Source organism: Crotalus tigris, unplaced genomic scaffold (genome assembly GCF_016545835.1).
Source record: "Crotalus tigris isolate CLP2741 ecotype Arizona unplaced genomic scaffold, ASM1654583v1 scf7180000024433.1590703, whole genome shotgun sequence".
Lineage (NCBI taxonomy): Eukaryota > Metazoa > Chordata > Lepidosauria > Squamata > Viperidae > Crotalus > Crotalus tigris.
The window spans coordinates 37,880-58,663 of record NW_024100600.1 but is presented as its reverse complement, the minus strand read 5'-3'; the positions used below and the strand labels follow the sequence as shown (position 1 = coordinate 58,663).

General features: G+C 42.6%; 1 protein-coding gene across 1 annotated transcript in view; it reads right to left on the bottom strand.

Moving 5' to 3' along the window:
• Nucleotides 1–3,419: 3,419 nt before the first annotated feature.
• The window catches only part of LOC120302511 (protein BANP-like), a 45,375-nt gene continuing 28,010 nt past the window's right edge, over nucleotides 3,420–20,784 (bottom strand). The window contains exons 5-6 of the mRNA XM_039331031.1: nucleotides 9,111–9,254; nucleotides 3,420–4,250 (exon numbers count right to left, since the gene is read on the bottom strand). Coding sequence (XP_039186965.1) covers nucleotides 4,179–4,250; nucleotides 9,111–9,254 — 216 coding nt within the window. The 3' untranslated portion in view covers nucleotides 3,420–4,178. The remainder of the gene's footprint in view (nucleotides 4,251–9,110; nucleotides 9,255–20,784) is intronic.

Sequence of the window (20,784 nt, the reverse complement as noted above, 5' to 3'; positions counted from 1 at the left end):
CCATCATTTCCCCTTCTAAGGAGATGCCGGATCTTAAGCAGAAGACTTCACCCCACAGAGCTACAGCTGCAGCTGCAAACCTCCAAACCCAAATACAGCCCAAACCTTTGTGGAGAGATGGCCTGGATACTCACAGATTAGGGGCCTTTGCATTCCACTTTCTTTCTCTTTAAATTCTCGGCAGGTGTCAAGGGACCGGGGTACCGGATGGTAAGAGTGTTTGTACAGAGGGCAAGGGTACCAAAATTTTGTTCTGGAGCCACTGATGCCACAGTCTCCACTTGGAAAGCTGCTTCTCCATTGCTGGAGAGGCCCGCAAGCTGCGAAAGAGAGCCGCAGGTTTTCTTTTGCAAAGCTACTTCAGAGACTGACACGTTTCCTACTCACCGGAGTCGGAAGTGATGGCATCACATACCTCTATCCTCAGTGGTGCTGCAGCCCTCGGTGCTCCTTCGGCAGACTTCCTTTGACATGGGAGCCGAGCGCGGCAAGGAGGGTTGTGACGTCCACCCACATCTCTCCACTCTCAGCTGGAAGGTCTCAAGTTCCAGAATAGGGATTCCCTTCCTCTTTGCACATGTTTAACCCTCTTTGGGCTGGAAACAAACAGGAAACAGCCTCTGTCGATTTCGGAGGAGGAGGAGGAGGAGGAGGAGGAGGAGGAACCGCTTGGTGAGAAAGGACCAAGACATTTCTGCTTTGTGAATTCCGCTCTCCAAGATAAACTATTGGTTTCTCCTCAGTTGGATTAACACAACACGTTTAATTGGGTTACTGAATTAACCCGTCTTCTGCATTCATATATTAAATTGGACCGTAACAGGGCCAAATCAGCTTTGTTCTCAAGTTACATTATAAGTCACCAAAACCCAAGGTTAGCATTTTATACAAATTCAGCTTTGAGTCAAGCCTGTAAACATAGCCAAGCATCTCAAGAACTGCCTTGAAGCCACAGCAATTCCCCCCCCCCTTTTTTTTTTTTGCAAGAATCAAAGGAACAAAACCACCTCCCATCTTTGGGGACTGTGACTTCTGCATTCTTGTTTATTTTGCAGGATGTTTTGCTACAGCCTTTGTAAAACTGCAAGCCGGTATAAGGGAACTCAAGAAACTGGGTTGTAGGAACAGGTCTGAAAGGCTTCCCAGAGAAGAAAAAAATGGGAGTTGAGTAAACTCTCCAATCCAGCAAACCCCACCAAGGTGGGGAAAACATATATATCTTTCCTCACAGATGTGTTACTGTAATTCAGGGGTCTCCAAACTTGGCAACTTTAAGACTTGTGGACTTCAACTCCCAGAATTCCCCAGCCAACCCTACTAGTAACTTGGTTACTTGGTTTACACAATATGGGTGGGACAGTAGCAGATTTCCCACAGCTGGATCACAAACCCACTAAAGTCCATCTTAGCCTGGTCTGTTCTGGATCCGTTTCAGGAAAGAGAGAAAAGTTTAATTTCGAAACAAATTTATTTCCTTCCCTTTCCAAAAAATGGAATGATTAATCACAGATTAAGGGGAAAGTGCTGTGGAAAGAGAGAAGGCGTGCCAGATGACCATATTCTGCTGCAACTTTCTGAATCTTGCAGGGAATTTAAAGATGGTCATCCCATTTTTAACCGTTTTCAAGATTCTGGGATAGCTTTTTAAAAGTTTTCTCCAGGTGATGTTTTAGGAAACCTGTATTGTGCCTTGATATAAGTTAAGCCTGGTGTTCTCGGTGGCCAGGTGCACCACTGTTTTTCCCACAACCACTTCAGGTAGTCAACAGTTCATTTAGTGACCGTTCAAAGTTGCAACATCGCTGAAAAACAGTGACATGACATTTTCCACACTTACGACCGTTTGCAGCAGCCTCCTGGTGACGTGATCGAAATTCATACCGTTGGCAACTGACTCACATTCACGACGGTCGCCGTGTCTTGGGGTCACATGATCTCCTTTTGCGACCTTCTGACAGGCAAAGTCAATGGGGAAGCCGGATTCACTTAACAACCGTGTGACTAACTTAACTGCAATGATTCACTTAACAACTTTGGTAAGAAAGGTTGTAAAATGGGGCAAAACTCACTTAACAAATCTCTCGCTTAGCAACAGAATTTTTGGGGCTCCGTTGTGGTTGTAAGTTGAGCACTACATTTGAAAGAAGAGGGTTTTGAGTCACTCAGCGACTCTAAGATCAAACAGGAAACTGGAAACCTGGCAGATAGAGGCTCTTTTATCTTCTCCCCCTAGATTAGAGTTTCTATCAATCTTTCAGATTTGCTGTCTGGTTTCTCCATTGAAAACAGAGTGATAATTTATGACTGAGCACAGTAGGGGGAAAAAATGAATCCCCACAGGACTGCCAAGCCCAGGACTTATTTTCCTTTGGTCAAATAAATTTTCTGCTTGATTGCAATTTCCCGCATTTATCTGCAGTTAAAAACTAAGCGTTTGCACAAAAAGAAGAAAAACTATCTTCTAGCCAAACTGCAGAAGACAACACTAAAAATTCCTGAGATGTCTCTACGAGATGTTTCTACAAGGGGGCTAATTCTGGCTTTCTGGTGCCTAAGGGGGCTTCGCCCAGCAGGGATGTTTTCTTTGCAAGTTGCCACCGTTACGCCACCGTTGCCTCGTGTGTAACAGTTGCTGCCAGTTAACGAAACTACCAAAATAGCCTTGCTAAGAGAGTTGGGTTGCCCCAACCAAGCCTACTTGCTCATTCCTGTCCATTACAAACACTCTCCCTTTCCAGAGCTTCATTTTCGCCTTTGCATGCATGCCTACTTCTTGTTTAGAGAAAAAACAAACCCAAAGCTCCTATTTAACAAATTGCCTTGGGAACTATAGAAACAAGAATTGATTTGGAGCCCAAGTTGGGGATCCAAGTTTTTCTGTATTTTCTGTATTTTCTGACTTTGCATTAGGATATCTCTGGCCATTTTCTTGTCTTCTGAAAAAAAGAGTGTTGGGAGCGTAATGCCCTAAATGAGGATTACCCTATCTAAAAACTTCCTTTTCATGACCCTATAAATCTGGAAGGACAAATAAACCAGGATAACCCTTAGAACAGTTTCTTTCCTCAGTCTATTTTCCCCCACATCACTGGTTCTTTAGAAAGGAACACATGCAAAGAGAGAGAAAGACACTCAAATCCTTGTTGAAGAAGCACAGAAATGATCTAATGTGAGCCAGAAAAATAAGTCATGTAAGTTATACCTCTGTGAGACCAGGCTGAGGCTGCCGTACCTAAAGATAAAGCAGGTACATAGGTAGGGTGGACAAAGTCAGGAATTTTGTCTAAAAGAGCCCTTCAGGGTGGTACTTAAGAAGAAACCAAACTGGAAAGGAAACGCAGACAAGGAGGTCACCTGAACCAATAACCATAAGCTGCACCTGGGACCGTGTGTAACACCTCAATGAGGAATTTTCAAAATGATCTTCATAAATACACATTTATTTTGTTAGAAATGCATAATTACAGTGGAGGATAGTAGTTTTTCCCCTTTAAAAAAAGTAGTTGCAAGAACACCCACCCCCCAAAAGAGGCAAAGTTTCTCTTTGTATGTTTTTTTTCTCTCTCCTTTTTTTTATGATTACACTGAAACAAGAAAACCAGCAGCAAAAGAAGCTAACATTTATGATTATGGGCCTGCCTCCATCCCACTTTCTTTTTTTTAAATACATCTCTCTCTCTTTGTTATTATAAACATAGCAAATTAAAAAAAAAAAACTTCTTTCAACAGCAAAATATATTTGCACTCTTGATTCTCTCTGAGTAACAAGGTATGCATGGCAAGAAAACCCTGTCTCCGAGAAGATGTCTAGGGATAGTTGCAGGGATGAGTCACAGAGGAGAAGTGGTGATTCATCACATCACTCAAAATAGTTGGGTTAATGAAAGTTAGCTAGATCTCGCCTTTTCCCCCCCCCCACCCCCAGTTAAACCACGTATCCTAGGAGCCTTGCAACGGAGTGGAAGGATGGCAATTCCACGGCGCCACGTTTTGGTCCAAACAATCAGCGTGTGGTTCCATACAAACCAGGTCAGAGGAGACAGATCACACTCCTATGTCCAGGAAGTGTCCAGGAAACATCCTGCAGCTGAGCAGAAGCAACGAGCTTGCTCTGCGACCGACCGGAATCCTTAGCTGTCATCCATGAGCTGACATAGTGGCGGACGTGTCGCCTTGTCCTACTGAATCTGAATGGCTCCGTGGTCTATTTGCATTTCTGGCGGGATGGCTGAGTGAAGGGAGTCTGTGTTCTGCACAAGAGCAAGAGAGACAAACAAACAAACACACTAGAGTTTACCATCAGATGGCTTGGCTGTCCCTTCAGGGGTGATGGCTTTTGGCTGACACCCCGAATAAGCAACAGCACCCTAAATAAGGTTCAATGCCCATTAAAGAAAGTATTTCCATGCTAGGTCCGAACCAAAATCTCCACGGTCCAGCTCTCTATCACCCAACTGTGGCTAGCCAGACACCAAAAAATGTACTAACAGAGATAGAAGTCTGAAGCAGCTTCCTTTATTTACAATCTATGTTGTGTCTCTGCTGAAGAACACATCTCCCTCTGAGTTACTGCCAAGAGAGAGAACGAAGAGAGGAGTGCAGCAATTGGTAAGAGTGATTGGCTACTCTTTGTAAAACTGTGTTTGGATCTGCTCTGTTCCTCCAGAACTTTGCTTTAGATCAGAGGTCTCCAAACTTGGCAACTTTAAGACTTCAGGACTTCAATTCCCAGAATTCCTCAGCCAGCCACGCTTGCGGAACAGCTTGGAGAGTGAAGATGTGATGATGGACAGGACAAGCACTGGATCCTAAACAAGCAGATGCCTTCTTCTCTCGTACACTTTCCTAGAGGAGCTCACTAAGTCCTAGTTAACGGCCCTACAGTCGAGATTAGCAGACACCCTCCCTAAATCCTATCAAGCATCATCTTCTACTAGGAGGGCAAAGAAAGAAAGGGGCAATATCACATTTTATTAACATCACTTTGAAATATAATCACCTGCTTGTTGTATCATCTAAGGCAAGTTGGCAAAGTTATAGCTACCAGTTTGCTTCTGCTTTTCCTTATTGGCTGCTCTGTGTAGAAGGTTAATAAATGGGTACATTCTAACCACGGGGAAGGGGAATAATAAGGCTACTTCATCTCATGCTTGTGTACGGTTCTCTAGGCAAAGAGGTGAAATGGCCTATACTTTCAGTCTGGGGGATAAATGCCAGGAAGATGTCTTGGTGAAGTTAATTACAAGTAATCCTCAACTTACAACAGTTCATTTAGTGACCGTTCAAAGTTACAATGACACTAAAACAAGGGACTTATGACCGTTTTCCACACTTACAATCATTGCAGCATCTCCGTGGCCACCTGATCAAAATTTAGCCGCTTGGCATCTGACTCACACTTATGACGGTTGTAGCGTCCCAGGATTACGTGATCACCTTCAGACCAGCAAAGTCGATGGGGAAAGCCAAATTCCTTTAACAACTATGTTACTAATTTAACAACCGCAGCGATTCCATTAACCACGGTGGCCTAAGAGATCATAAAAAGGGGCAAAATTCACTTAACAAATGTCTCCCTGAGCTACGGAAATTTGGGGTCCAATCGTGGTCATTAATTTGAGGACTACCTGTAAATAAGACACCATTTTTCAGGCTCGGAAATTCACGATGATACCGCCCTTCCGACTGTGGCTGTTGTGAGGTTCAGGAGATGCCCTCATCCCGCAAAGAAACTGTCCCATGACAGCTTTTCTCTCCCAGGCACTCCGTTCCCTAAGACAGAGGTCCCCAACCTTTTGGGCACAGGGACCGGTTCTGTGGAGAGAGGTTTTTCCGTGGACCGAAGGGTGTGTGGTTTTGTGTGTTGCCTGCATCTCGTGGACGGGGCTTTGCTTGTTTGTGCGGACCGGATGCTTGTATGCCAAGGCCCGGTACTGATCCACGGACCGGGGTTGGGGACCCCTGCCCTAAGAGGCTCCCTTCTCGGCTTCAGTGCCTTGGAAGCCCCACATCCTCCTCCTGCCCAGCAAAGCCACAAAGGCTTCCGGTCTGAAGAATTCACGCTGGCACTTTGGTTTTATGTCCTTGGCTCAAGTGGCCTCCTCAACCTCTCCCTTCTTTATTCCTAGAAAGGGGCTGGAGAGAACAAAGGGTAAAGGCTGCTCTAATAGCTTTCCTTCCTCCGGTTTTATTGCCTGAGGAATCGGTGCTGATTTATAAAGAAGAGCCGGCTGTGAATTCAGAAGGTGAGTCTTCCTTCCCCAATTAAAGGCAAACGCTTTGAAATGAATTACTGTCTAATACTCTTGACTCTCCTGCCCCTAATAACGTGTTATTACAGATTTACAAGTCGTCTCCGTTGCTCTTTTTTCTCCCTCCAATACACAACTGACTAATCAGAACATTTACAACCACCGTTTTTGTGCAACTAAAATATAACCCAACACCTGGGGGGAGGAGGGGGAATCGCTAAAATAAATAGCTCCTTCTCAAGGGCTGGGTTAATCATCCCACGTTTAACCAGATGTGGAAGGCTTTCCGAAGGGCCGGCTTTAAGAGGAAAACATTTCCGCTCGCACCAATTTCAGCAGAAGGAAGGAAAAACAAATCTTGGGTGGCACGCCAGTGTTATTACTGTAATTTAACATCTCAGGGAGCATTAGAGGGTCTGGAGGGGAAGAATGCAATCAGTGCACAAAAATAAACTTCAGCTGAGGTGCACCCTGGCACCCTTTGTGCCCGAAGCACTCTGGGCTGGCACTGCCTCCCAAGCGGGGTAGTTGCTAGCCATCTAAGGACCTAATCTGGGCCCAGCCTCTGCTCCTCGGGAGGCTGGGCATCAATGTGCTGAACCCCAAGGCCTGGAGGATCACACCACCATCACCAGGACCACTGTGGGACGTCCTTAGAGCTGATTCCTCCTTCTTGGTATTGAGATGTGAGAGTACAGACTTTACTCTGTACTTACAATCACAATTGAGACCAGAATTTCCGCTGCTAAGCAAGGCAGTTTTTAAGTGAGTTGGGTCCAATTTTACGACTATTGGTCACATGTTTAAGTGAATCATTGCAGTTGTCAAGTGAATCATGGAGTCATTAAATGAATCTGGCTCCCCCTGATTGACAGAAGCCAGCGGGGAAGGTCGCGGGTGGCAGATACCCGAGATGCTGCAACCGTCGTGAATACTGGCTGGTTGCCAAGCAGCTACATTTTGATCACACAACCGTGAAGATGCTGCGATTGTTGTAAGCATGAGGACCAGTTGGTAAGTCACTTATTTCAGTGCTGTCATAACTTTGAACAGTCACTAAACAAATGGTTTGAATTGAGGACTCCCTACATTATCCAGCAGAATGAAAGCATGCAAGCTTCTGAGCTATGCAGCCTTTTCTGACCAGTACAGAGCTATGAGCTACCCAGAAAGTTTTGTTTAACTCACAGGCCTAGCCCTAGCCCTTACAGCCCTTACTGGATCTGGTCTGGCCAGGGATAATTCGATGCTTCCAGCTGTTTACCACCTGGTCATGAAGCATAGGAAAAAACAAAAGATGCTGTGATGTTTCTCCCATGCGCTTCACCCTCGCACCATCCTTAGACAGGCTTCTGTTTTATAATTCTGGGTTCCTTGTCACGCATCTTGCCTTGCCTGCTCAGAAATACGCCCGGTCAGCTTCAGCGTGCTTCTCTCTAGCCTAATCAGCAGTTTTACATACTCTCATCCTCCTTTAAGGGCCAGCATTCCTTTAGGTTTATCTGCAGCATGGTATAAATCTCTGTGGTTAACCACAATATTAAAAACTAACAGGGTGCAAAGTGTCTGAAAGAGAGCAATTCCATCCTTGCTGCCAACAGATGTAAAGATTTATCGCCGGGCTTGAAACAGCAGCTCCAGTTCAATGTAAAGGAGAAGAGGAAAGATGAGATGATAGGCAATTTGCCTCCCGATAGAATTCAATGGGAGGAAATGGGTGGGGAGACCCAGAGGGCTTTAACCAGGAGGGCAGACTCACTAAGTCCAAGAACAAACAAGATGGCAGCATTCAGGCTTCTCCGTCTCCTACCCTTGCAGAGTTCCTAGCCAGCCATTCGAGGTGAAGGGAACTCGGAAGGGGAAGGGAGATTAAAAACGTGATAGATTCACACCCTCATTCCATACAGAGCAACCTTCACAGATCATGGGATGGAGAAAAGTAAGGGAGGGTTAAAGGGGGAAATGTATATTTATGGGGGACAGGGAAGGGGGAGGGAAGTGTGGGTCTCCATGTGTGGACAAGAGGGAGGAAAGGACCACCACTGCCAGAACACTTGGGCCCACCGAGCTCCTGCTCCTAAAACATCCCCCAATCCCTAAGGTAGAGCAAGACCACCTAGGAAGTTGCACCTTGTTAGTGTTGCAGGCAGGAGAGCTTGGAAAACAGAACGTATAAAGGTTGGGACTAATTTCTCAGTTCTGCAGGGAGGTCTTAATACTGACAATGCTGTGAGAACATACATGCCAGGATTAGAAAACCCCAGATGGATTGATGATGGTTGTGAAGAAAGGAAGAAGAGGAGGAAACAAAATAAGAACGCGACGTAATTATGAGCTTCCTTCACATGCCCTGCCGGAATGTCGCACAATTCCATTTTTGGGGAGCACCATCTACAGTTTGGTATTTCAGTCTGACTTCCAACAGCCTTTCTCAGCTCTGTTGAGTCAGCTTCAATTACAGATTCCAAAATTCCAAACCTGGGAATGATGGAGAGCACCATGTTGGGGAGGGCTAGCTTCATGGAAACATTTGAGAGCAGGTATAGTTGCATTGGGCTGTGATGATGCAGTGGTTAGAGTGCTGTATTGCGGGCTAACTCTGCCCACGGCCAGGAGTTCGATCCTGACGGGCTCGAGGCCGACTCAGCCTTCTATCCTTCTGAGGTCGGTAAAAATGAGGACCCAGATTATTGGGGACAATGTGCTGACTCTGTAAACCGCTTAAGGAAGGCTGTAAAGCTTTTAACAACAGGAGTTGATACATTTAGAAGAATAACAGAGAGTGCTAGATCTTGTGTCAGGGAAGCTGTGAAATCCCTCTGCACAGTCCCCTTTCATGAAAAGGAATGGTCTACGCACTGGATTAGCAGCGGAGTGATCTGTCACTGGGGCCAGCTGGACGTACTGGACCTGGATATCGCTCCCCTGAAGTGGGGATCCATCGACACCAGCAGCTGCAGGATCAGAAGAAGCAACTGCAATCAGCTGGGCACCTTGAAGCACCTGTAGGCAAGAAAGAGAGAGAGAGAGAGAACGCATCATCAGTGGGTATCCTTGCAAAATCATGCCACAGATCTGTGCACAAAATTTCTCTTTACTCAATCATCAGTAAAACTACTGAATTAAACAAGATTGTCCAGAAATTGTCAAAGAAATCACAGTATGTTTATTTGATATAACATTCATCTTGGAAGGAAAAAAGATGCATTCTTCCCACCTCAGGAGGCACTGCTTATTCCGCTTACTTTTGTTAATGTTTTATGCTGTTCTGTTCTTAAAGCTGGTATATTATACCTGCCCACATTAGGATTTTTAACAAGATAGACTGCTGGCTGGGGAATTCTGGGAGTTGAAGTCCTCTCACCTTAAAGTTCTAAGGCTGAGAAACACTGCCTTAGATTTCCAAAAGCCAGACTAGCAATCAAGTTAGTAGAATTTGTGTAAATCAGCAGAAAATATATATAAAATATAATTTTTCCTTCTAATCTGTCACTTACAACTGCACAAGTTCTTAACAAAAATCTCTCACCTAAATCTACCCCCTTCCCAAGTATTTTAAAATTTGGTCTAAGCTCTGAACTAAGCAAATACTCTTAGACATCTGCGTAAACAATGGCTAATGGCCACCACTCAGAAAATAACCCAGCTTCATACTTTTTCCATTGACTGTATCTCTGTGAGTAGGTGTTGATTGTATCAGCCCAACTTTTATTTAAATTCCAAAAGGCCAGGAAGATTATTAAACTAGAAAACGGAAATCCAATTTCCTTTTATGATTTTTTTTAATAAAAAAGAACATGAACAGACTGTCATGGTTCCGACAGATGAAACTCTTCAAAAGAACTTCAAGGCATTGTTTACCTTAAAGAATCTTTTATTCGAGAAACAAAGTATTGGCATTACATAGTCGAAACCAAAAACTAAATTCCCCTCCCCTTGATACAAAGTTAACAAAGCACAATTCCCTCCTCCAATAAACAATCATAAATCACATTCCCCAATTAGCTTGAAGCACGGGCTTTCTCCCCAGATCTCCAGCCCATCAAAACTCTGGGCCTAATGACCTTGGGTTCCCACGGCTGAGTTATTAATGTTATGACTAGCTGGACTCTCATCCACATTCCCCCTCCCAGCATCAACTAACTCTAAAAGCAGTAGTGAAAAATGGCTGCATTTCCATCTGTTGTCAAAGCAAGAACATCCGATGTTAGCAGTGTTGACACAGACTCTCTTTTGTGTATAGGCCAGCAAAAGAAGCAGTGTAATTGTGACCTTTAGTTGCACACTCTCTTGTCTATGGAGAGGAAAGGTATATTCTATAAACCAGGGATGTCCAACTTTGGCAACTTTAAGCCCAGCCTGAACTGAGTGCAAGGATCGGGATGAATCACCTGAAGAACATTTATCTAGGTGCTCACCAACTTGATTGCACATAACCCATCAAGTGTATTACTCACAAGGAAGATCTATGTTTCATAGCAACAGTTTCCCCTTTGAATGGGCATGCGCCTAAAGAATTGATTGTGTGGCAGGGTCCCTATAGTCTTCAGCACAGTCTTTGGAGATTTGCAGGGACTGTTTAAAATAGTTTGTTGAAATACAACATTCCAGAGCTGTTTGTAAGCACACAGAAGACATAACAAGAAAAATGCTGAGAATAGCTTATAGATGTCACCCAGCCCCTTCCCTCCATAAAATGAATTTGCTTGCTGAATGAAGATTTTTACATTAAAAAAAAAATGGTTCAAGAATTAGGGAGCATGAACCCGTCGGAGAGCAAAATAGATGGATAGACTAGGGAAGCCTTCTAGCTGAACCGTGGGATCGAAATGAGGTTAGAGGAGCAGGGATCATAATTAAAATACATTTAATCCAATCTGGGTCGGTCACCTGGACCAGAGGTTTTGGATTCATGCCGGAACCCATCCACAAGGAACTTCTCTGTGTGCTCTGGGCTGTTTTGTGTGTGTATTTATGTGGTGGCTGTTTGTAGCTTTCTAAATGTAGATTCAGTCATTAACTTAATAGCCAGCCATCGACACCCCAATCTAAAAAGCTACACACAACAGATTGGATCCTGCAGCATTATTCTGGGACATGCTTATTCGCCTCCATTCGTAAAACAAATCTAATTTATTTAATAGCTTCCCTTCAAAACTACCGTCTTGCCTGCAGAGCTATCAAACTAGACAAACACTTTGGTTAAAAACAAAATTCTTTCCTCCCAAACTTGTTCTTTAAAAAGAATCTGGAAAAGAAGCCAATATAGTATTATCGTGTGTTGTTTTCAAATGTTCTTAGTCAAAGCACGGGCCGGGCCAGGCCAGAACACAACTCAGTATATTTGCTTTCTCTCCAGCTGGCCCAACATCACCTTTTTATCAACCAACAAACAGGATCCAAAAGCATCACTAACCAGCCAGGCAACACAAATAATCTTTGGATTCAGCAAAGAAACTTATCACAATTGCTCTTTCCTTTGCTCTTCATTATAAAGACCAGGGGTCTCCAAACTGGGCAACTTTAAGGCTTGTGGACTTCAACTCCCAGCTATGCTGGCTGAGGAATTCTGGGAGTTGAAGTCCACAAGCCTTAAGGTTGCCCAGTTTGGAGACCCCCTGATTTATTTTCTACCACCCATAAAACCTTGCCGTAGGTCTGAATTTTTAAACTTCTATTGGCAGGTCATCTCTGAGGCACCACATTGGCAGAGTGACCTCAGGCTTTGCAAATGTGGAACGGCAGCTACTAAATCCACTATCAATTTTTCCAAACAACGTTGGATCAAAAATGGGGAGAACAAGTACGGTAGCTAAACCTACCAAGACGTAGCAGATGACTGTTATTCCTGCCATTTTGCATGTGGGGGGGGGGAGAGACAAATGAGTGAAAGATATCCATGACCCATTCCTCTCCTTTCTTTTTTTCCCCAGTCCATTTACACAAAAAATGCAATTTGCATCCCTTTCCTCCATTTGGGACAGAAACAGGCAAGCTTTGAGCCTGGACAGTGGAGCCATTTCTGGCAGTGCTCACCTAAATTATTTAACTGTTGTTAATTTTAGGGCTTGTAACATTTTTTTATACTATTGTAACAGTTACTAGAGAGAGTGAGATGGGCGGCATGTACATGTAAACAAACAAACAAACAAACAAACAAACAAACGTATAGGTTCTCCTGCTTGAGCAGGGGGCTGGACTAGAAGACCTCCAAGGTCCCTTCCAGCTCTATTCTATTCTAGGGTTTATCCCAGCCAGTCTGGGAGGGGGGACATGATAGCAGTGTTCCAATATCTCAGGGGCTGCCCCAAAGAAGAGGGAGTCAAGCTATTCTCCAAAGCGCCTGAGGACAACAAGCAACAGATCATGGAAACTAATCAAGGAGAGAAGCAACCTAGAACTAAGGAGAAACTTCCTGACAGTTAGAACAATTAACCAATGGAACAACCTGCCTCCAGAAGTGGTGAATGCTCCAACACTGGAAGAAAAGACTGGACAGCCATTTGTCCGAAATGGTGTAGGGTTTGCTGCATGAGCAGGGGGTTGGAATCGATGACCTCCAAGGTCCCTTCCAACTTTATTATTATTATTATTATTATTATTATTATTATTATTATTATTATTATGGATCATCGCACAGTCAGCCAGATGTTCAGACTGGATTTGGCATTTTGTCTACCTATCGAGTCCTTACCCAGGACCTGGGATAGGCAGATGTGGATGTTTGATGGTATTACAGATATCGTCGCAGGATGGAAGCAGTTCCTAATAAGGCCGCCTTTTGCAATTGACTAATAGCGAATTTGTCAATGCCAATGGTGTTCAAGTGGTGCTCCAGTTGTTTTGGGATTGCACCCAAGGAGCCTATACTATTGGTACTACCCTTGCTTGCTTTTGCCACAGTCTTTCTATTTCTATTTGTAGGTCTTTGTATTTTGTTATCTTCTCCAGTTCTTTCTCTTCTATTCTGCTATCTCCAGGCACTGCCACGTCCACTATCCAGACTTTTTTGTCTTTCTTATCGACAATTGTTAAGTCTGGGGTGTTATGTTGCAGGTGCTTGTCTGTTTGAATTCTGAAGTCCCAGAGCAGTTTAATTTTATCATTTTCTATGACTTTCTCTATTTTATGATCCCACCAGTTTTTGCTTACAGGCAAATGATATTTTTTGCAGATCTTCCAATGCACCATTGTTGCTACTTTGTCATGCCGCTGCTTGTAGTCAGTCTGTGCAATCTTCTTGCAACAGCTTACCAGGTGGTCCACTGTTTCTTCAGCTTCTTTGCATAGGCGGCACTTACTGTCTGTTGCTGTCTTCTCAATTTTGACTTTATATGCATTTGTCCTTAAGGCTTGGTCTTGTGCAGCCAGAATTAGTCCCTCGGTCTCTTTCTTCAATTTTCCTGCTCTTAGCCATTGCCAGGTCTTGTTATTATCTGCTTTCCCAGCTATTTTTTTAATGTATTGGCCATGTAGTGCTTTGTCTTCCCATGCCTCTATTCTGTTCTTCATTTGGTCTTTCTTGTAGGCCAGTTTGGTCTCTCCAGTAGTCAGTAAGCCTTCCTGATATACTAATTTCAGTGCATCTTCATCATTGTTCTTCAGATATTCTTCCAAAGCCATTTTTTCTTCTTCAACCATCTGATGTACTTGTAGCATTCCACACCCACCTATTTGCCTTGGTAGATAAAGTCTGTTCAATGTCACTGCGTGGATGAAGGGCGTGATTCATTGTCATTATTTTTCTTGTCTTCCTATCCATTGCTTTTAGTTCTGCTTGAGTCCAGTCCACTATTCCAGCTGTGTACCTAATGACTGGAATTGCCCAGGTGTTGATTGCCTTTATGGTATTTCCTCCATTGAGTTTGGACTTTAAGATCTTCTTCTTCTTCACCTCTAATCTTTTTCTTGACTTCAGTGTGCTTGATGTTGTCAGCTTGAAGGATACCCAAGTATTTGTAGTAATCTTCCTCATCCAGACTCTTAATGTTATTTTCATGGGGCATCTTGATTCCTTCAGTTTTCACTATTTTTCCTTGTTTGATAGCAAGTGTGGCACATTTGTCCAAGCCAAACTCCATTACAATATCTTGGCTATAGATACGGACAGTGTTGAGCAGCGATTCTATTTCAGATGATGTTTTTCCATACAGCTTCAGATCATCCATGTAAAGGAGGTGGGATAGTCTGGCAGATGTTTTTGATGTTTGATAGCCATGTCCTGAGTTATTCAGTATTGTTGACAGAGGAAACAGTGCAATAACAAATAGTAATGGTGATAATGAATCTCCTTGAAATATTCCTCTCTTGATATTAACCTCTCCCAGTCTCTCACCATTGATCTGCAACTGTGTCTTCCATTGTGCCATCGATCTTTGCACAAATTTTCTGATGTTTCTACTGACTCCTGTTATTTCTAGGCACTTGATTATCCAATCATGTGGCAGAGAGTCAAATGCCTTTTTGTAGTCAATCCATGCCACATTCAGGTTGGTCTTCCTTCTCTTGCAGTTTTCCAAGATCATTTTGTCTATTAGGAGTTGATCTTTTGTTCCTCTGCTATTGGGGCGGTTTCCTTTCTGCTCAGGTGGAAAGAGATTGTTTTCAACTAGATACTGTTGTACTGCATCAGCTACCACACCAGTTAGTAATTCGAAAGTTGTTGGTAAGCAGGTAATTGGCCTGTAGTTGCCTGGTGTTGCCCCTTTTGCTGGATTTTTCATTATTAGGTAGGTTTTCCCAGTTGTTAGCCCTTTTCAATTTCTCCTCCTTGTAGTATATTGTTGAACTGCTTGGCAATGAGTGGGTGTATAACAGTTAGATGTTTCAACCAAAACCCATGCAGTTCATCTTCACCTGGTGCTGTGATCTTCACCCTGACCTTCCTTGCTCTTTTTCTACCATTTTTGTTGTTATTACTAGTTCTTTCATTTCAACTTCTGTTTTATTTGCATCCACCTCTTTTAACCAAGCCGCATCCTTGTTGTATTTCTTTGGGTTATCCCATATCTGCTTCCAGAACTGCACTGTTTCTTCCTTGTCAGGTACTGACTGATTCATTGCAGTTTCTCCATTGATGGATTGGTAGAAACGTTTCTGATTGGATTGAAATTGGAGGTTCTGCCTATAGTTTGCAATTCGAGCTTCATATCTACTGATTTTCCTGGCTATAGCTGTTATTTGTTGCTTTATTATTTCCAGTGCTTCCTTGATCTTCCTTGTTTCTAAGTGGTATTTCTTGATTAGGTGTTCTTTGGTCTTCTTGTTCTTCAGCTTCTTTTCTTTCATCTGTTCTAGCTTGCTTGCATGTGATCTTAACTTGCTGATCTTATTTTCTAGTCTAACCTTCCATTTTTCTGGTGCACTGTTTGTTTGTTTTTCTTCTTTGTTGATTTTGCATCCCAGGTATTCAGTTATAACTGCAGCTGTGCTGTACATTAGTTGGTTTGTTTCTTGCAGTGAATTGGTGCTTATACTTGATATTGCAGTATTTGCATCTTTTAATGCTTGTGCTAGCTGTTTCTTTGGAACAAGCTTCAATGCAGGCAGCCTTATTCTGTTGTTTTTGTGCTGTTCTAGATGCTCAGTTATTCTTTGTTTCAATTCTTTTATTTCTTTAATTAGAGGGTTTTGTTCTTCCTGAGGAAGAGGTGCTTGGTTTCCAAATGAGAACAGTTGTATATCTCTGCTGGATTCCTTCACTGCCAACTCCCCCTGGTTTGCCTCTACATTCTGAATTACTTCTGGTAAGGCTTTGATTTCTTTGCCTTGGGTAAACCTTTGCAGTTCATCCAATTCTGTTTCTGTGAATACTTTATTTCGTATTATAAATCGCCATTGATCTGCTAGTTTCTGTTCTGTTATTTCTGATTCTGGATGTTGTTCTTTCCAGAACTGGTGCATTCGTTTTAGATATCCTCTTCTTGTTGGACTTGATCTGTAGTAACAGATCATTCTTTCTTTGTTTTCCATCACTGTGTATCTGCGACGGGTAAACACCTTTTCTTCCAGTAGTTCTGCAGCTGCTGGCCTTGGTTACTCAGCCAACAGTCCTGAGTCCTGTAACCCATTTTTCACCAGATATCCAGGAACTCCAATATCTAGTGCGGACCTTGTTAACCCGGGTGACATCCGAGCCGGTATGGCATTCTGTAATTTATGTCTCACCATATTTTTATGGGAGAGACACTCTTTGTCTGACTCCTCTGATGAGACCTGTCCAGTATGGTTGAACCTCTGGCATAGCTCTCATCTTCCTCAGAGTACACAAGCCCACAACCACGTCAAGGTAGTGCCTTATTATTATTATTATTATTATTATTATTATTATTAAACTACAGCACAGGTGCTTCATTCAGCTGTGGAGCATCTGCATCTTTGCACACTCTGCTCTTGTTGTGAGAAGACGACACACCTATTTTGTGAGCTTTGCAGCTGCGCACAAAAAGGGACATTAGTGATACTGAGAATAGCAACCCAGAGAGATTCTAACCTGCTCTCATTTGGCTGTCAGGACTCATCCTGTTTTAACAACTTCCATCTGCAACTTCTATCTCCCACTCCATTATCATACCAAGGGAAAAAACTATTAAAAGATAGTAAATTTTCTTCCCTTCCTTGTGTCCACCCATATATATTTTTTTTTCTCCAAAGGCATATAGCTTCCAACCTCAGTAAATTCTCAGGTCACATTCTTGCTTCCTCAACATTTATTGCTCGGGGTTATTTTTCCGGAATCCCCCTTCTATATGGCTTACTCTTAACATTAAATATTTTCCATTCCGGAAAGTCTTTTTAAAAAGCAAAAACAATCTTCCCTTGAAACGGACAGATTCTTCCAAGGATACCGTAAAATAGGCTTTATTTATTGCTATTTGGGGTATTGATGTGTTTAAGCAATTAGGGCTGGACAAATCCTAGGAGGGAGAAATATTATTTTCAAACTGGCTCTGAGTGCAGAACGGCTGTTAACCAATCAGTCGCTGCTAAAATACGGCATCCTCTCACCCAGATAATGAATGCAGAGCATTTGAATGAAGAAGTTATAATAAAAGAAACAGGAAAATACAAACTGCTGATTAGATTGAGGAACCTAAGCATTTGATACCAGCTGCTAAAACGAGGAATGTTCTTCAACAAAAAACAGCTCTCATTGTTAGTAAGATTCATGTGCTAGATCCACAAAATACTCAAATTTAAGTTAAATGACCACAACCCAATTTCTTTCTCTCTCCTCCCCCAAAAGAGCTGCCCTGAAATAACTGATAGGTAAGTGTCCAAATCCAGCAGTTGGGTAGGAAACATCTGTGACACAATGAAGCCGAAGGACTGAAGGATGACATCATATCCCAAGGTCAAAAAAAGGCAAATCACGTTGTATATGCGAATGCCTCCTAAACCAATAAAAGCAAATAACAGGCCAGGCCTTCGCGCTGTCTTGCTAATCGGGCTCTTGAGAGAAATTCTTGATTAAATTAACTTCATCAGAGTGCAAGAAACGGGAATGCCTGCCAAAGACTGTGCAAAGTTGGGGAGGGAACATCTCATCGGCAGAAACCGATTACACATTTGATGGGAAGAGAGAAGAGGGGAGCTTGGAGCCAGGTCTCTGTGGCTTGAGGCCAGAGTTATTAGGGCAGGGCCTGGCTGGACTTCTGTTCATCGAAGGAGCAAGAAAATAGAAGGCAGAGTGACCACGCCAGGGTGAAAACTCGGCTGCGACCCAGCAAAAGGTAGCTGACAAGAATCCCAAATTAAGATTCAGGAAATGTGAGGACTGAATGTTTGCCAACCAAGGGAACTCACTGGACTTTTGGCAAATTTAGTTTTCTCTAGATAGTTGTAGCAAGGTTAAAGAGTTCATTGCATAGTTCCAAAGTAATTTCAGGAAAAGAATTCAAAGTGACTGATCTATCTATCTATCTATCTATCTATCTATCTATCTATCTATCTATCTATCTATCTATCTATCTATCTATCTATCTAATCCATCCATCCATCTATCCTTTTATCTTTCCTCATTCTATTTTTTAGGAGGACCCAGATTCTAGTATTAAGAGAAGAGAGAAAACCATCTCTCTCTGCTTCTCTTTCCTGTGTATTTTGATATACCTGGGCCATGTCACTTCTTGCTCTCCATGGTCAAGGAAGAACGTGCTTCAGCTAGTTCCACATGTCTTATTTATTTATTTTTTTGCTTTGGAAAACATCCACTTTGTGTTTATCTTTTCCTGCTGGGCTTTCCATAAAGAAATAAAAGCACCTGTCATTTGTTGAATCTACTTAGAATCCAATAAAATGTTTACAATCTGGAGTTGTATTGATCTTCAAAGGGCCACTAGAATCGCTTGGGTATAATGTCCTATTTTGCAGTCCCTGAGTTTATATTCAAAACATTCCTTCTTTGCCAAACGCCATCACTTGGGGGAGGGGGGAACAGAAACAAATAGTAAAACTAAGTAAACTTTACAAATGTTTTAATTTATGATATAGCTCACAGTAGGAGTTTTTCCAAAAAAGACTTGCAAGCAAAATGTGATTTTTGTTGCCAAGGTAACAAAACATTGTTGTAACGCCAAGCTGCAAAACTTGGAAATGAGTAGTACTATGAATGGAGAAAAGGACTCATGCCACTGGAGATCTTGCAGGAAAATAACAATAACAACAGATTAGTAGACGGTCCTCATACCCTTCTTCTTTCATGATCAAGATAGATGGGACTGCACTGACTCCTGTGCTTTACTTCAGCAGTTTCATCATCGTCCCAGTTCGGATCTTAAGAAACAAGCCAGCCTGATTGACCAGCCACAATGTAGAGTCAAAGGACTATCATATTCCACAAGACAGATTTGGCTAAAAATGAGCAGTTAGAAAAACCATCAACGCAGCAAGTTATGGCTTCCTAAACACACCCATGTTTCTTAAATTAAGGCACTATTTGTTTTTCATTACCAAACATTTTCAACTCTCTCTCCACCCATATCCTCTTTGCAGTAATGAAAACTGAGCAAAGCAGGATTTATTAAACCGATCCCAACATACCCTGCTTCTAAATTTAGACCTTCCTTCTCAGACATTCTTGATGCTCCTTTTGATTAGGCGGAATAAAAGCAGAGGTGCTAAGAGGCTTTAAACTTCTAAGTTCAGAATTTTACAGGGATGGTGACTATAACCATGAAGAGTTACTCTGCTACTTGGGATAAAGACTACGACAGTTCAACTGTCAATGAAGACCAAGACTTTTTAAGTTTGGAGCTAGTCCTTCAAATGCTCCCAAAGGAATTTCCAAGAGTGGATCCATAGCCACCTCCATTAGTTCCTTCAGCATCCTAAAATATAATTGATTTGGTGTTAGAGAGTGGAATTCTTTTCATTAGTTCTCTTCTACTCTTTTACCTGCCTGTCTCATCTGCGGTTCCCCCCTTCTGCAAGGGGCTCCATGATGATTAGCTAGGCCTCCATTCTTCTCTAAGAGGAGACGGACCCAAGACCGTCTTTGTGGAAAACGAACCATTCCAGTCTTACTCTGCAGCTGCAGGAGACCCACCAGGGCTGAGGGTCCCTCTTCACCATCCCAAGTGCGATCATGGTGTGCAGCTCCACCCAGTTTTATTATAGGCGCTTGCGGCCATCAAATGACAGCCTTGATCAGCTATTCCTGCCCTGTGGCTGACCTTACAATGTCTCCTCTGTACAGCAATATATTTTGCTACCAAGCTGAAGGAACAGATCAGCCAAAGTCCACTTTCCTCTGCTTATCCTTACAGTGTCCTGCATCAGTGTTAACTTTCTCTACCAGCAGATGAACACTTTCTTGAATGCTGCCCAGTTTCTTTATGGGAAGCAAAAAGCTATGGTGTGTAAATCTCAATTTATGTTGAAGTTCTGGACCTAAAACTTTTCATTTAGAATATACATCTGGTGTCCCCGGTAGACTGCCAATTCTATAACTCCATTGAATACCCTCTTGGGAAATCTGTAGCACTAGAACCCACAATAAAGGCAAATTGTGTCTATTTAAATTTGAACAATGCTTCTCAGCATTTAAGTTTAAACTAGGTTTATCTTTTCTCAGCGAGGCTGTATCAATAAAAATAAACCTGAGCCGCATTGTCCATAAAAATCAGAAATGGAATTCAGAAAATGTGTTAGCAAAAGACAGCCAAAAAAAAAAAAAGAAATTTAGTCCCAAAGATGCTTTTCCAAAAGGCAACTGGACGTTATTTTTGTTTTTACTCAAAGACATTTCGCTTCTCATCCAAGAAGCTTCTTCAGTTCTGACTGAATGGTGAGAACTGAAGAAGCTTCCTGGATGAGAAGCAAAACGTCTTCAAGGAAAAACAAAATCCAGTTGCCTTTTGAAAAAACAACTTTGGGACAATCTTGACCTGGATGGCTGAGAAACTCCATAGACTTCATCACTGAAAATGAAAGAGGGGAATAAATGCAATGCAAAAGAAAGCATTTCCAAACCGAAATTGACAATTGCTAAGGATCCCATTATCTGAAAATAAGTCATCCTCTGCCGGCCTCA